The 14,405-nt window shown below is 40.1% G+C and overlaps 1 protein-coding gene across 6 annotated transcripts in view; it reads left to right on the top strand.

Moving 5' to 3' along the window:
* The window catches only part of nek1 (NIMA-related kinase 1), a 23,968-nt gene extending 10,869 nt beyond the window's left edge, over window positions 1–13,099 (top strand). For 4 of the 6 annotated variants that reach the window (XM_015043946.1, XM_015043944.1, XM_015043943.1 and 1 more), the window contains 18 exons: window positions 123–209; window positions 1,159–1,242; window positions 1,323–1,400; window positions 2,142–2,237; window positions 2,319–2,516; window positions 3,265–3,318; window positions 3,407–3,668; window positions 3,758–3,883; window positions 3,969–4,106; window positions 4,307–4,441; window positions 4,556–4,661; window positions 5,302–5,378; window positions 5,471–5,685; window positions 5,849–6,006; window positions 6,972–7,348; window positions 10,216–10,349; window positions 10,444–10,576; window positions 12,861–13,099. In XM_015043946.1, coding sequence (XP_014899432.1) covers window positions 123–209; window positions 1,159–1,242; window positions 1,323–1,400; window positions 2,142–2,237; window positions 2,319–2,516; window positions 3,265–3,318; window positions 3,407–3,668; window positions 3,758–3,883; window positions 3,969–4,106; window positions 4,307–4,441; window positions 4,556–4,661; window positions 5,302–5,378; window positions 5,471–5,685; window positions 5,849–6,006; window positions 6,972–7,348; window positions 10,216–10,349; window positions 10,444–10,576; window positions 12,861–12,874 — 2,472 coding nt within the window. In that variant the 3' untranslated portion in view covers window positions 12,875–13,099. The remainder of the gene's footprint in view (window positions 1–122; window positions 210–1,158; window positions 1,243–1,322; window positions 1,401–2,141; window positions 2,238–2,318; window positions 2,517–3,264; window positions 3,319–3,406; window positions 3,669–3,757; window positions 3,884–3,968; window positions 4,107–4,306; window positions 4,442–4,555; window positions 4,662–5,301; window positions 5,379–5,470; window positions 5,686–5,848; window positions 6,007–6,971; window positions 7,349–10,215; window positions 10,350–10,443; window positions 10,577–12,860) is intronic. The other 2 variants (XM_015043941.1, XM_015043945.1) reach the window with 2 other exon arrangements.
* The last annotated feature ends 1,306 nt before the right edge of the window (window positions 13,100–14,405 follow it).

Here is a 14,405-nt window from a genome sequence, read left to right as displayed (position 1 = left end):
CTTAAAAAGCTAAACATTGATCAGTGGCACTTTACCTTCACATTCCCAACTTAAATGTTGTTGTAGTCAGACGTTGAGGCTTTGTATCCGTCTAAAGTGTGGTTGACTTGAATGCTGAACAGGGAACCCGACAAAACCTGGCTGCAATCTATGGAAGCTGGGCCGGTTCGGCTCGGTTCAGGAGACCTAAAGTCAACAAAGAGGAGGAGGTAGGAGCCCAGAGCTGAACGCCCCAACCTGACGCTCCATCTGAATCACAGCACGCCTGGCTTGTCTGCACAAAACCCCTCCATCCCCCCTGTGACGCAGCCATAACAGTTCAACATCAAACTCCCTCCTTGTGTTTGGTTTCCTCGTTGTGTTTCCCCAACAACGGCCATTGTTTCATGCATTTTATTTGTTTGTTTATTTTTTTCAATCCTGTTTGTATTTTACTGATACACGATGTTGTTCTTCATGGCATGAAGTTTGCAAAATTTTATTTTATTAATTCTGTCTCTTATTTGCTGTTCTAATGAGATGCTCACCTTATGGCTGGTCTGAGTTGAAATGATCAGTTTTTGAAGATTACATTTTTGGAAAATCTTCTTTTTAGTATTTTACAGCTTATTTGGATTTGAATTCAGACTATCGCATAATAAAAAGGTAAAGTTTTTTTTTTCTTTTTTTAGGAATACAGTCGTACTAATATGAGAATAAAGTAGCAATTTATCAGAATAAAGTTCTAATATTAAGAGAATGAAGATGTAATTTTATAAAATCTCCAACACAAAAAATAATAAAAAAATTATCCACATTTTTTTTCCCTTGTAATTTTAAGATATATTTATGGTGAAACTGTCTTTATTCTACTAATATTATGACCATATCCTCCATAATTAAACATTCTTGTAACCTGGCCCTAATACTTAGTCATACAAATCAGAAGGGCATGATTGACATAAAAGCCTTTTTGAAAATATTTTGTCATTTGTAACTTTTTAGAAAAGGCAAGAAAAAAGTTGATTCTGGACTGAAAACAATCTGGCATTTTATTTTTGAGCCATGTCGCCCAGCTCTACAGCTAAGCATGTGTGGGTGTTTAGTGTTTATGATGACTAAACAAGATGTAGACAGTAAGTTTTTCTCACCGTTCATGAAGGATTGATCTGTTCCCAGGAGTACTTGGCAAGACTCCGGCAGATCCGCCTGCAGAACTTCAATGAGCGTCAACAGATCAAAGCCCGGCTGCGAGGAGAGAAGGTACACACCTACACACACCGTCGGAGTCTAGGCTTGTTGTCATTTTCTCTGATATTTCTGTCTGTGTGTGTGTGTTTCAGTATGACAGTGACGGCTCTGATAGCCAGGAGTCAAGTGAGGAGGCAGAGCTCAGGAGGAAAAAGATAGAGGTTTTAAAAGTGAGTCTGCAAGAAGCTCAAAGCCACTGACATTTTTATTTACTTCTCAGATTTATAACTTCTGGAATTGCTCTTTAAAAAGGTCAGAGGTGTTTCTATGAATAGTTTAGTCTTTAGAAAAAAATCAGCTGGTATCTGTTTTATTCTGTTTCATCTTTTTTTTTTTTTTTTTCAATGTGGTTATAAAACAAAAAACTTCACTTTTTTTCAAAAATAAGAACTTTGTGCAAATGTTTGATCTCCTTCTGGACTTTTCTCTGCCTCAGCAGGTTAAGCTAAATACACACCATGACTAATATTTAGGTAAAAGACCCTTAACAAATTGCAGAAATATATTTATTTTTTATAACTATTACGGAGTTCCTGGTATAACTCTCTGGCCAGACAATAGGAAGTAGAATTTGTCTGGGCTACAATCCAGCTTGTATGGCCCCGGCCATAAACTTTCAACAGATTTCAGGCCAGGTGACATTCCAGTACTTTAATATTAGATGTTTTATTCATCGCAAAAAATTTGGAAGTTTTTGTAAACATTGAACAATAAAGAAACCAGAGGATGGTTATTATTTCACTTATAACAAGACATTTTCCCGAGTTATAGATTTTTTTTTTCTTTTAAACTATGTATTAGGAAATTATTGACTTAAAACAAGCTCATAAATATTGCTGAAAAGTTACTTGGTAAGATTTAGTTTTGCAGTGCGTGTATATTCATATCTGTGTCCGTCTAACCTTCCTCAGGCTCAGGCAAACGCCCGTGTTGCTGTACTGAAGGAGCAGCTGGAGAAGAAGAGGAGGGAAGCGTACGAGAGAGAGAAGAAAGCCTGGGAGGACCATGTAGGGTTCACGCCGCCTTTCTGCACGCACGTCTAAAACGGATAAAGTCCAATGCTGGCTATGTTCTGTTGTTGTTTAAAGCTTGGTGCAGCTCGAGCTGCCAAGTGCGGCGTTGCACCTGGAAATGCAGCAGGAGCCGCGTCGTCTTCCTCTGATGGTCCTCCTCCACAGGCCGCGCCGCCGCAGCCCGACCCAGCCGCCAAAGCTTCGGCCCAGCCCTCATCCAAAGCCTCCAGCCCCCTCATCTCCATGACCGCTGCGCTGGAGAACGTCGGAGCGGTCAGTGTGCTAATTGACTGTCAGCTAATTTGTTAATTAAATAATCATTAACAGGAGTTTAAGTACTCCAAAGAAAAAATCCTGAAAGGACAGCTCACTCACAGCAGTAATTGTGCAAAAATTATATGTATTTTACATTTAAGATAAAAAAAATAAAAACACTGTAAAACTGTCCTACTCAAAACTCAAGTGGCATAGTTTTAGTTTCACCTGGTTCAAATTATTTCTGAAAAATCTCCTATTAAGCACTTTTTGCTACCCAAATATTAATCTGTAATCCAAAAGATAATCAACGTATTGATAAGTCAGAAAGGGCTGAGAATAAAAGTATTGTTAGTATTTTTTTTCACTACAGATTCATCCATTGCTGTTAATTATCCTAACAATAATATTTTATAGTGCACTTCACATATAAATATCACAATGCTACAAAATGACCAGAGCACTAACCAATAAAGACTCTTTTAAAATACCAGTCAGAATGATCCAGGGTTCACTAAAGGAATGCTATGTTGCATTTTAATCCATAAAATATCAACTTTCTTATTTCAGTAAGGGAATTGAATTGTTTTGTATTTTTTAACGCATTTATAAAAAAGGCTTAACTGAAAGATCTGCAGCATGTGGCCATGTGTTTAATCCGATTGTTGGAATAATCAATTAATTGATACTTAAAATAAACAATCAACACATATGGCTGTAGTTGTATCGCTACTTTTAAATTGTGACCGTTTTCACTCATTCACAGATTACTCCACCAAAGGAGAACTTGAACGAAACTGAGGCAACAGCAGTGACTCAGGTCTGTTAAAGTGTCGGTCGATTTTTTTTTTTTTTTTTTGCGTGAATAAATTTCCAAGAGTCGACGTTCACCGATGTCTCCTGTACAGCAGAGTGAGAAGAAGCAGATTCTGCGCAGACTGAACCAGAACCTGAAAGCCCAGAGCCCGGTGGACGAGACGGAGGAGACTCCTTCACCTCCTCCACCGCCACCGGCACCATCAGAACCGACTCCTGCTCCGCCCCAACAGCTGGACGGTGAGAAACGCCGCCCTTCGGATGGAGACCGGAAAAAGTGGGAAGTGGCGGAGCTGCCTGCGGCGCTGCCTGTGCCTCAGCAAACCTTTGGAGAAACTTGTTCCACATCAAGCAGTGAGTTCAGTCTTCCAGGCGAAAAACGAACAAAATCAATCTGGTGCATCAATTTTTATCTCTTTTTTTTTTTCTAATTGTTTTGCTAGCCACTTTAGCATCTCCAGAGGAAAGGCCATGCTCTGGTGGAGACAGGAAGAAGTGGGAGGCAGCGGCTCCTCTCGTCCTCGCCGTTGCACAGCAGACGCTCGGAGAGACGTGCATCACAGCTACCGGTAACGACCGTCGACTCCGGGGGAGGACATGGGAAACGCGTGCGTTAGAAAATGGTCTGTTTTGTTGTCCTGCCTTCTGTCTCAGATCAAACGCTGGGGGAAGTCATACGGATGGGCGAGCTTCAGGAAGACGCTCCCAGGAAGGCGTGGGAGGCGAGCCCGGTGTGTGAGGGGCCAGAGGCGCTTCGGCCGCTCGCTCAACAGCCGGAGGTTTCCACAACGCGTACGGACTTTTCTAGTTTTTGTTCTTAATTTGAGTCATTGTCTTAAGGATCAGCTGCAGATGTACTTCATACAGACAATCTGATCTGTTTTGGTTGTTTTTGTGAAGCTCTGACCTATCGGAATAATTTCTGGCACAAGAATACCCTCGGTGCATTCATTGTCTAATATTAATGGTGTATTTTCTGTTTTCTGCTGCAGCTGATGGTGTGAAAATCCCCAGTGAACCTTTCACCTCTGCAGTGGGTCAAAGACCGACTGATGGAAACCAGGATTCAGGTCAGAAAACGTCTGTGGTAAACGCATCGCTGCTGCCTGGCCTTACTGATATTGAGGGTAAGTTATCTCTTAGCTTGATATTAATATTAATGATCACTATTGATTATTACCAGTCAAGACTTTTATTCATTTTCACCAAAGCAAAATCTTGTTTTGGTTAAATTCCTCTAGATCCAGCCGACCTGGAGTCAGTGATTTTGGAGGAGAGTCCTAAACAAGAGTCAAATCCACCAGCTAATGTGCAACAAGCTTGGGAACAGAAAGTCCAGAAGCAAATGTGAGCACTGATATGTGTTGGATTATAAATGTTGCAATAAATTCAGATTTAGAGGTCATTTTAATGCGAATAGCAAAACAATAAAAAATAAAAAACCTACATGTAGATTTGCCATACAGCGAAACCCTAATATGGTATTTCATTTGTAATAACTTTTCACTAATTTACAGTGTAAGGGCCAGGCTAAGAAAAAAGTCTTAACATTACAAGAATAAAGTCATAATAATATGAGAGTGAAGACAAAATTCATAATACGAGAAAAAAGTTGTGATGGTGTGGAAATGAAGTTGCCGTATTACTTTGTTCTCTCATTTTCACAAAGTCGAAATGATACCAGAATAAAGTCGTCATATTAGGAAAATGAAGTAGTAATATTAGGAGAACTCCTTACAAAAACAGTAAATTTGACGATGTGTTCAAACGACTATTTAGAAGAAAGTGCCACATGGACTAAAGAACTGGTCACGTCAGATCTTGATCACTGCAGTGTTCTCAACAACTTTTTTTTCTAGTGATTTTTTTTTCTTTTGCGACTTTCTTTGGGTAATATTGTATCTTTATTCTCCTAATTTAAAAAAAAGATCTTAATCTCACCCTAATATTCCGTCATATTTCATTATTGTGTGTCTTCTTCTTACAGGCCACATGGGGGCGCTACAAGACCAGCGGGCCCTCAGGATATTGAGAAGAGTTCAGAGAAGCCGACCGACTCCTCATGTAAGGCGAACGTCCCCGCTGTCATGGCCGCCGGTTTCCCCTGTGATCATGACTCTGATTAAATCCACCCTCGCCTGTTCGGCTCTCACCAGGCTCGGCTCAGAACGAGGAGCCGCTGTTTCTGAAATGCTCGCCGGCCCACCGCCGAGCCGCCGCCCTCTCAGTGATGTCCGCCAATTCCTCCATGGACGAGTCATCCTCTTCTCTGGCCTCCCGCTCACGATCCGTCTCACCTCTGCGCACCAAGAACCAGGACGCCCTTCTCATCGGTCTCTCTGCCGGCATGTTTGATGCCAACAACCCAAAGGTGACGAACATCCTTCTGTTCTTCTCTGGAGTTGGACTGGAAGCAGAGAGATTAGTTGTTTAGGGTCATTCAGTGCTAAATCCAATATTTTACTTCATGAATTTTCTAATAAATGTTTTATCGAGTTTCTTCACATGCCTTTCTGCTCCTGTTGCGCCATTAGATGCTGCGGACGTGTTCTTTACCCGACCTCAGTCGGCTGTTCAGCCCTCAGCAGGACTCCACTGAAGCTAGCAAGGCTAACGTTTCCCCGGACAAAGACCTGGAAATTGAGGATCTGGAGGAGGCTGTCAAAGACGACGACCAATCAGATGCTGAGGAGTAAGTCGTTCTGACTCTGAATTTGATCATTTTAGTCTACGTCGTGCTAAAAGTAATGTCCTTGAGGTTTTCCACATTTTTTCTCGTTAGAAACGCAAACCTCAATCGATTTTTACTGAGATTTTTCTTATGAGCTGCACCAGTCGTGCTCAGTTGCGAAGTAGCAGGAACATGAAGCGTGGTTTTTCAAACTCTTCACAAATAAAAATCTGGAAAGTGTGGCGTGCATTTGTATTCAGTCCCACAAATTGAATTGTTTCTAAAATCACAGCAAACCTGTGGAAGAAGGAGCTTTGCTCAGATGGGATTTAAGTTTTACTTTGATTTTTTCCCACACCAAATTCAGTTTCTGAATTAAATTTTTCATCACTTTCTTTAAAAAAAAAAAAAGTAAATAACTGAAATAAGTCAGTTTTTGAAAATATTTTCTATTATTAGTCATCCAACTGTTGTGTTTTTTTTTGTTTTTTTTTGTGGATATTTAAAATATATTCCAGGTTCTCTGGTAAATGTTCTGTACAAAGTTAAAGTTTATCGGTCTTTGAGAGGGTGAATTTGCATTATTACGCCGTTATCGATATGCTATTTGAAAATGGCCTCAAAACAACAATATTATCATTCATGGAAAAATTTCTGGGACAATTTATCATCCAGAAAAATTTGTTATCAGGACAAGGCTAGCACTCCACACTTCTCAGACTTTGGTTTGTAAACTTGTAAAACCAGGTCAGTTTTTTTTTTTTATTGTAACGTCACAATTATGCACTACTTCATGCTGATCTATCATAAATGAAATGACAATGTGGAAGGCTTAAGGCATGTGAATACTTTGAGTTAAAGTTTTATGTTCAGGATCTCCTGCAAACAAAATATTTGTATTGTAAAATGTTTAAGAATTAAATTTAAGATGGAGAATAATTACTGCAGGGTAAGAGCGAACTGTGAGACTCTGCTCTGTTTCTTAGTGCGTACGAAGACGAAGACCTGCGGGACATCCGGGCCTCTATGGTGAGACTGCTGCAGGAAGAAGGCGACAGAAACCCTGTCGATGTTAACGGAGCCGGAGATTATAACGGGAACCCTCCACAGGAGGGCAACAGCGAGCTGTTCAACAAAATAGCCGCCGAGCTCGATCAGGACAACAACCAGATGGCCGTGGACGACGACGAAGAGGAAGACGAGGAGGATGAGGACGACGAGGATGAAGAGGAGGACGAGGATGAAGACGAGGAGTGCTCTAATGGGAGTCCGGCAGACGACGAGGTCAGGGAACTGCTGGCTAATGGAGACGGAGAGGAGCGGCAAAGAGACGGCAAGCAGCTCAACGAAGAATGGCAGTCAGGTAGGCGGGAGCGCCACACGTGATCGATTGAATTTAATTTTTGGTTTTTGAAGATGTAATTTTTTTGTAAAATGGGGGGGGGGAATAAAAATAATAAAGTACTTTGTGTTCCCATTGATATCAGCACGCCCAAAATTGTATTTCTCTTTTTTTTTGAGAAGCATGTTCTGCAGCTTCCATTTGTTTGGAATTTGAATTCAGGTCAACCTTTATTATTGGGGCCTGCCGTAGCAATGTATAGGCAGGCACCTATTGTTCTACACCTCAAAATATATTGTGAAGCGTGCCCCGTCAAAAAGTAGCGGCTCGATCCCGTGAGGGGAGCTATTGCTTTTGTTGGCATTTCGAGTAACTGTGGCGACATAATTAACACAAAATGAGCCAAATTCAACTCAAAACAAAAGTCTGACACAAAACAGTGCCACTCAAAATAGACGTAGACTTTTGTCTGCCCCTCTGAGCTGCTCTTTAGAACTACAGACATGGCGGAACACGCCGTTACTACTCCTTTTCCTTTTGTGTTTTATTTACCGTTGTCATAGCAACTGAACTAACGGGCGCTGGGAGGAAAAAGAGCGACGGCGGTTCTAATTAGCAGAGGTATAAACCTACTGTACAGGAGCTGAATTGCAATATGTTTATATGTACAGATTGCTTAATACACCGTCAGTTATCAGTTTTGAAATAAAACGGTTCTGGAAGTTGTTGGAAAGTAATATTGACATGTTTAGATTGTTTTTTTTCGTTACATGAGTCGAATCTGTGTAGCTATATTCTGTCTTTCGGTGAAAATGTTGGTGTACAAAACCCCCCCTCCCCCCCAATAAATTGTGTATTTTTTATGCAGTAGCAGATGGGGGTTATTCTGAGACTTAAGTGTGTGACATAAGCTGTACCTTTGTATTAAAGGATCTAAAACTGTTTATTACAGGAATAATTATATTGTCTAGAATGACAAAGAAAATAACGTGGACACAATGATTATTTTGAAGAAAAATCACATATGGTGCTGTTTGGAAATGTTAACTATTTAACCAGAACAGATTCCAGGAGGATTAGTGAAGGTCTGATGTGTGTAACACATGCCACAATCTTTAATATGTTTTCTGTAGATGTTGGCATCAGGGCCACTGCTATAAACTCATTGCATCTCCGAATAGTGCTGTTTATGTTACATCATCTAGTGGTGGCAAAAGCAACAAAAAAACTATTATGCTATGTACTTAAGATGGAATATATGCACATATATTCATGATATGCTTTGATTAAAGTAATTTATCCTTGGTGCAATTCCAGTACCGAAAAATTAACTTTATACCAGGTGAGTCTCTCTCACCTGAGAATGTGAACCTACTGGGCTGATTCTGTGCCTTCAAATAATTTTAATGCTCCTGTGGAAGATTCATAACTTAAAAGTTACAGGAACCTACAAGTTAACTTATAGAGAACAGGTCTGAAAAAACAGTCGAGAGAGAGATTCCTTTGATGCATCAAAGATGTGAATTAAGGTTTAGTTAATGTTAGGAATAGACTAGTATTGGTTTGGTTTAATCGCAGCTACTAAAATGAAGGGAAATCAATGCAAAGTTCTAATATGGGTCGAAATAGTTTTGACAAGCCTGTATAGAATTTTGTTTTCTAAATCATTCTATAAATAATGATGATATAACGTTAGGTTGTTTTTCTGCCAATTGCATAGCTGCAGTACACTAGTAGTCTAATGTGCTGAATGTGCTGAGACACATTCAGCACATTAGAAACCAATCAGAACCAAAGGGCAAACTTTTGGTTCTGATTGGTTGTTTCTGCACAGTAGCAGAGCCAAATGAATTTTCACAAATTCTCTGTTTTCGTATTCTATTGTCAACTGTTTAACAAATATTCATGATGATTGATGGATGAATATTTGTTAAACAGTTTGAGGCTTTGCCAAATTTGTGCAAAGCCTCAAATTTTCATAATGCAAAGTGTTAGCAAAACCTGGGCTTGGATAGTGACTTAGGTTAGTGCCACCTGGGTGTGGGTCGGTGTAAAGGCCGTGCCGGGCTTAGCTTGGCCTTCATGCCAACGCCAACATGAAGACCCTCCATGCAACCAGTGGAGGTTGATTGCATTGATGTCTGTCTTTCCTCGGACCTCCATGTTTGTGTGGAGGTTTGGCTTTGCGTGGACTCCTCTGTTTGCAACCTGACTGTGGGTCGGAGTAAAGGCTGAGCCAGGCTATGCATGGAGACCCCTTGTTGATTCAAGGTCTGTCTTTCTTCAGACCTCCCTGGTTGATTGGAGGTCCATCTTTCCTCGGACCTCCCTGGTTGATTGGAGGTCTGTCTTTCTTCAGACCTCCCTGGTTGATTGGAGGTCTGTCTATCCTTGGTCTCCTCTGTTTGTAGGGAGCCTTCTCTTTGCAGGGGGACCTCTGGTCGGGTGGAGACTCTAGGATGGTTGTTTTCTAGAGCAAGTTTCAACTCCACCTTCAGGTCCGCAACCTGACCCTGCAGAGCTTTCACCGTTTCCTCCTGAGCCTTAAATTTGGAAGCTTGCTCAGAGTGACTTTTGAGCTGCTCCTCATATTTGAGTCTCACTCGGTATTCTTCAACCATTACTTCAATCAGACCTTTATTGCGGGAGGCGTATTTTTCAGCCTCCCACTTGAAGTACTCCAGCTGTTGAAGAACGTTCTTGTCAGTTGTAACTTTGGAAGAGCAAGAAACCTGTTCATGTTTGACTTGCAGGTGACGTTCTTTTTCACCTGCATTTTGTTTAGCACCCGTCTCTACCCTTTTAGCCTTTTCTACTATAGTTGGAGACATTTTCATGTAAACCAAAGCATCATAAGAAGACAAATGCCTTATTCTTCTCCATCACAGATGGCAGCGGAGACGATCAGTGCGTGGAGGTTGACCATCACGACAGCATCTTCAGTCGCCTGGAGGAGCTGCGCTTCAACCTGGAGCAGCAGATGGGATTCGAGAAGTTCATTGAAGCTTATAACAAGATAAAGGTGCAGATTTAGTCATTAGGTGTCTCTAAAATCAGCTCATTCATTCTTCTGACCTCGCAATAAATATCCCTGGGTTGTTGTTCCCCCCCCCAAGGCTATACATGAAGATGAAGATGAGAATATTGAACTGGGTTCCAATTTGGTGTCAAACATCCTGGGAACTGAGCACCAGCATCTGTACCCAAACATCCTTCATCTAGTGATGGCTGACGGAGCCTACCAAGAAGGTTGGTGGTTTTTGTTTATAAAGTAGTTTTGTATTTTTTTTTTTTTAATAAGTAGAGAAAATAAGTAGGTTTTACACTGGATTATTGTTATTACTTTTTGTAATAAAAATACACCTTTTAGATTCGGTTTTACCACATAGCAGTTTGTGTTCTTGTCCCATTCTGTGATTATTGTGGTTGTCCAGTTAAAAACCAATAAAAAGACCTTCATTTTCTTTTTCTAAAATTTTAAAGGGAAACTACACTGTTCATCTTGGCCTCTAGTTTTTTTGTTTTTAAAACTGAACTCAAGGTGCTTAACCTTTCTTTTTCCCCTATGCTACACAGATTTTATTATTATAACAACAATTATGATCCGTTATGATAATTTTTAACTTGCCCTTGACGTCATTTCTGAATCAGAAGCCAGAATGAACACTGATGATTCATGATTTTCAGAAAATAAAACTACAAATCAGCAAATTCAACTTGGCAAAAGTTTTATACTTTTAGTTTTTGTACTTTTCTTCCCCCCCACCCCAAATCTAGAAAAAAATGTTTGTTTTCTAAATTTGGCAAAAAATAAGTGTGGCTATGATATTTCCAGGAATGGTGGATTAAACAACAATTTCGTGGTTGTTTAATCCAACCACCAGGAAAGGTTTGTGTATTTTAATATGTTTTCAGCAGCTCCATTTCCCTGTGAATATTCAGTGGCTTATACAGACTGCATCTGGATCACCTTTCTTCATTATTTCCAGATTTAAGTCTCCAACATACCAACTTCTCATGTGTCACTGCACCAACTTGTCAAGGGACTGAGTAGATGGAGAAACGCTCCCTTTGCTCCCTTTGCTTTCCCTGATTTGTTATTCTCTGTGCCTGATCTGTTGTCACACTGTGGCCACACCAGAAATAGATGTTGAAGGGTGGAGAGGCTTTAAAGGTTTCCCCTCAGGATCCAATAGTCTTCAGATATGTTGGCAGGGGGGGGGGGTTTCATCTCTGTTTGACAACTCTTTGATTTCTATTTTTACTGCGTTGAAGGAGAAGCTACACATGTCGGATATTTTCCCTGAGGACTCGTCTTGGGATCGTTGGCAGATGTTTTATCACCTCCACGCAGAGAGCAGGGGCCGTATCTCTGAAAAGATGTGTGGAGCAGTTCTCGGAGAGCGTTCTGTGTTAATGAACTGTAGTCTGTTCCCCTCATTATTATTATTCACACTCAGATTTAGGAGGATGTTGGTCTAGCTTAGGGATCTCTAACATAGACATTTTTAACCTGGCTCTTGTGAAATGAATTTAGTCTAAAACCATAAAATCAATTTGAACTTTCTTTTTTTCTCTTTTTTTCTGGGTTTCCAAACAAAGAACATTGAATTCTAATAACGGGGTAGAGAGAGTTTGCCTCAGTCAGAAAATGAACCGATTATCAGTTTGTTCTATTACAGAACAATACAGAAGAGCTTTAGCTTAATGCTAATACTAGCCAGACTGAAAACAACTGATTTTTGTCTGTGATGGGTCATGATAAATGACAAATTATTTGGCGTTTTTCCAGAGTGGTCGCTGATGTTCACACGTCATTATCGTTGATGTTTTTCTCGACAGACGCGTGGCATCCAGTCTGCGTTGCTTTAGGTTAGAAATTCAAGTCAATTAACTCATGAGCAGATTTTTATTCTATTGAAACAATAACTTTTAAGATCTCCCCCCCCCCTTTCTTTGCATTTATACTGCAAGTCTTTACTTTTCTCATTATAAATGTCCATACATTTTTGCTGTGTGGACTAAAACTGCGGCAACTAATGCTACACTTCTTAAAACATTTTTAGATTTCCTCTGCTCAATTAACTAAATGTACATTATCTTTTATTAAGTTTGAATTCTGGAAAAATAAAGTGTGCAAACTATTTCAGATCTGAAATATACAAACGCTCACATGTATGTTCTGTTGTTTTCTTCTTAAGCACAAAAACCTTTCCTTTTTTTCTAAGAATTTTTTATTGAAAGGCATCGCCTTAGTGAAAGACTTTTTTTTTTTTTTTTCTTTTTCAGAAAGTGTCAGGTGTGACCCAGGGGCCACAGATGGCCCCTGGGTCACACCTGATTTTATGTTTTTTAAAGGTTTTATTGGCTCTGGTGGCCTTTATTTGATAGTGAATTGACAGGAAAGTGGTTAATGAGAGAGGGGGGGAGACATGAGGCAAAGGTCCATATGTGGGTTGTGCTTTGCCCCTGCGCCACCACAGCGCCCCCTCACACCTCATTCTAATCAGTTTTCATTTTCTGTCTCGTTTAGACAACGACGAGTAACGTTCAGAGGAGTGGAGCTGCTGGCGGCTGTCTGACCGTCTTCCCTCTACAGACAGAAGGATCTATGCATGAAGTCTGGCTGCCCCTCACATGTTAGTGACTCACTTGCATGATGTTCTGACTAGAGCACTTGTCAGCACCCGACACTCCCGTTTTCTAACCAGTGTTTGTCCAGAAGTGGATTGTTAAGTCTGTTTTTTTTCTTTTGTTTTTTTTTTTGGAATTGAATCAAAGTTCATTTCACGATTCTGTAAATATTTATTGCTGCCTGCATCCTCAGATGAACGACACATGTACGCATTTAGTTTTCTTGAACTCTGGAGGCGGTTCATGTTAGGGGGGCTTTAGATCTGTTTCTCTCAGGTGCTCTCTTTCTGTGCCACACTCAACTTCAATTTATAAACCAGGTTATCCTCAACATAAAGGACTATGTAATGTACTCAAAAAACCAGTTATACCTCCCTTTCTTAACAGAATTTCTACCATATACCAAGTTACAAACGCTGACTTAATTTTCCGTATTATTTTTACTATCTGGTTTAATGCAGATCAAAGCAAAGCGTTGCCACCAAGGTACTGTAGCAGCACTGGCTTGTGAGACTTGCTTGGTAAGATTAAGCGACTGTTGTCTTCAAGATGTAACTTGTTTAGATATTACCAATAATTTATGTTTGATTAAATATTGTAAATCTTTGTGTTTTTTTTATGTAATAAACTTTCTAATAACCTGAATCTGTATTTCTTTCTGCGTCAGACTTGCATACTGACATATTGGATGTTGCAACAAATGAGTTTTTAAAGAGACACGCCCAATTTCAAGCTGTTAAATAACAAAGTCATATTTGATATATCCACCATTTTTATAACAACTGAAGTTAACGTAGTTACTTGATTGTGCTGTAAAATGACACTTTGTGTCTGGAAAACATAACACTGCTCCTTTAATTTGACTTCATGAGCTTCCTTTTATGTAAAAAGGTTTGTTTTATGTACTTTCCAGGCACATAGTGCCATTTTATAGCACAATCAACTGTTGCATTTAAAATGGTGTATACATTGAAAATAACTTGAAATTCGCTTGACTATCATTATAGTTGAAATCGGTCTGTCTCTTTAAGAACCTCTTACACTTGTGTCTTGTAATGTTGGCACGTTTAGTTTTCACCTCATTTTATTACTGCTGATGCAAGGAAACACGAAGTCGGCCTTTCAAGTCAGAGTTGCTCCCAGTTTCCCAATGGTTAATTCGACTTTGGGTGGCATTCCAGTAGACCCCCCCCCACCCCCCAAAAAAAAATTCCAAGTTGTAATTTCCCATTTTCGAGTACAACTTGAACGCAGCGCAAGGAATAAAACATGTATGGGATAGGTTCGTCTTCCACACAATTTATTCCAGGTATTTGGGTGGGTTGTGGGAGCGTTGGAAGCGAGAGCTCTTACTCCCGTCACAAGCCCTCATTAAACATATCCGATGCAGGACAGACTTATTTGTTTGATCTGTGTCTCGTCTTGTTCATCTGTTTGAAGCCTT

This window comes from Poecilia latipinna, unplaced genomic scaffold, assembly GCF_001443285.1.
Source record: "Poecilia latipinna isolate Pla-1442-1.1 unplaced genomic scaffold, P_latipinna-1.0 Scaffold657, whole genome shotgun sequence".
NCBI lineage: Eukaryota > Metazoa > Chordata > Actinopteri > Cyprinodontiformes > Poeciliidae > Poecilia > Poecilia latipinna.
The sequence above is the reverse complement of the archived record's forward strand: the minus strand, read 5'-3'. Positions and strand labels throughout refer to the sequence as shown.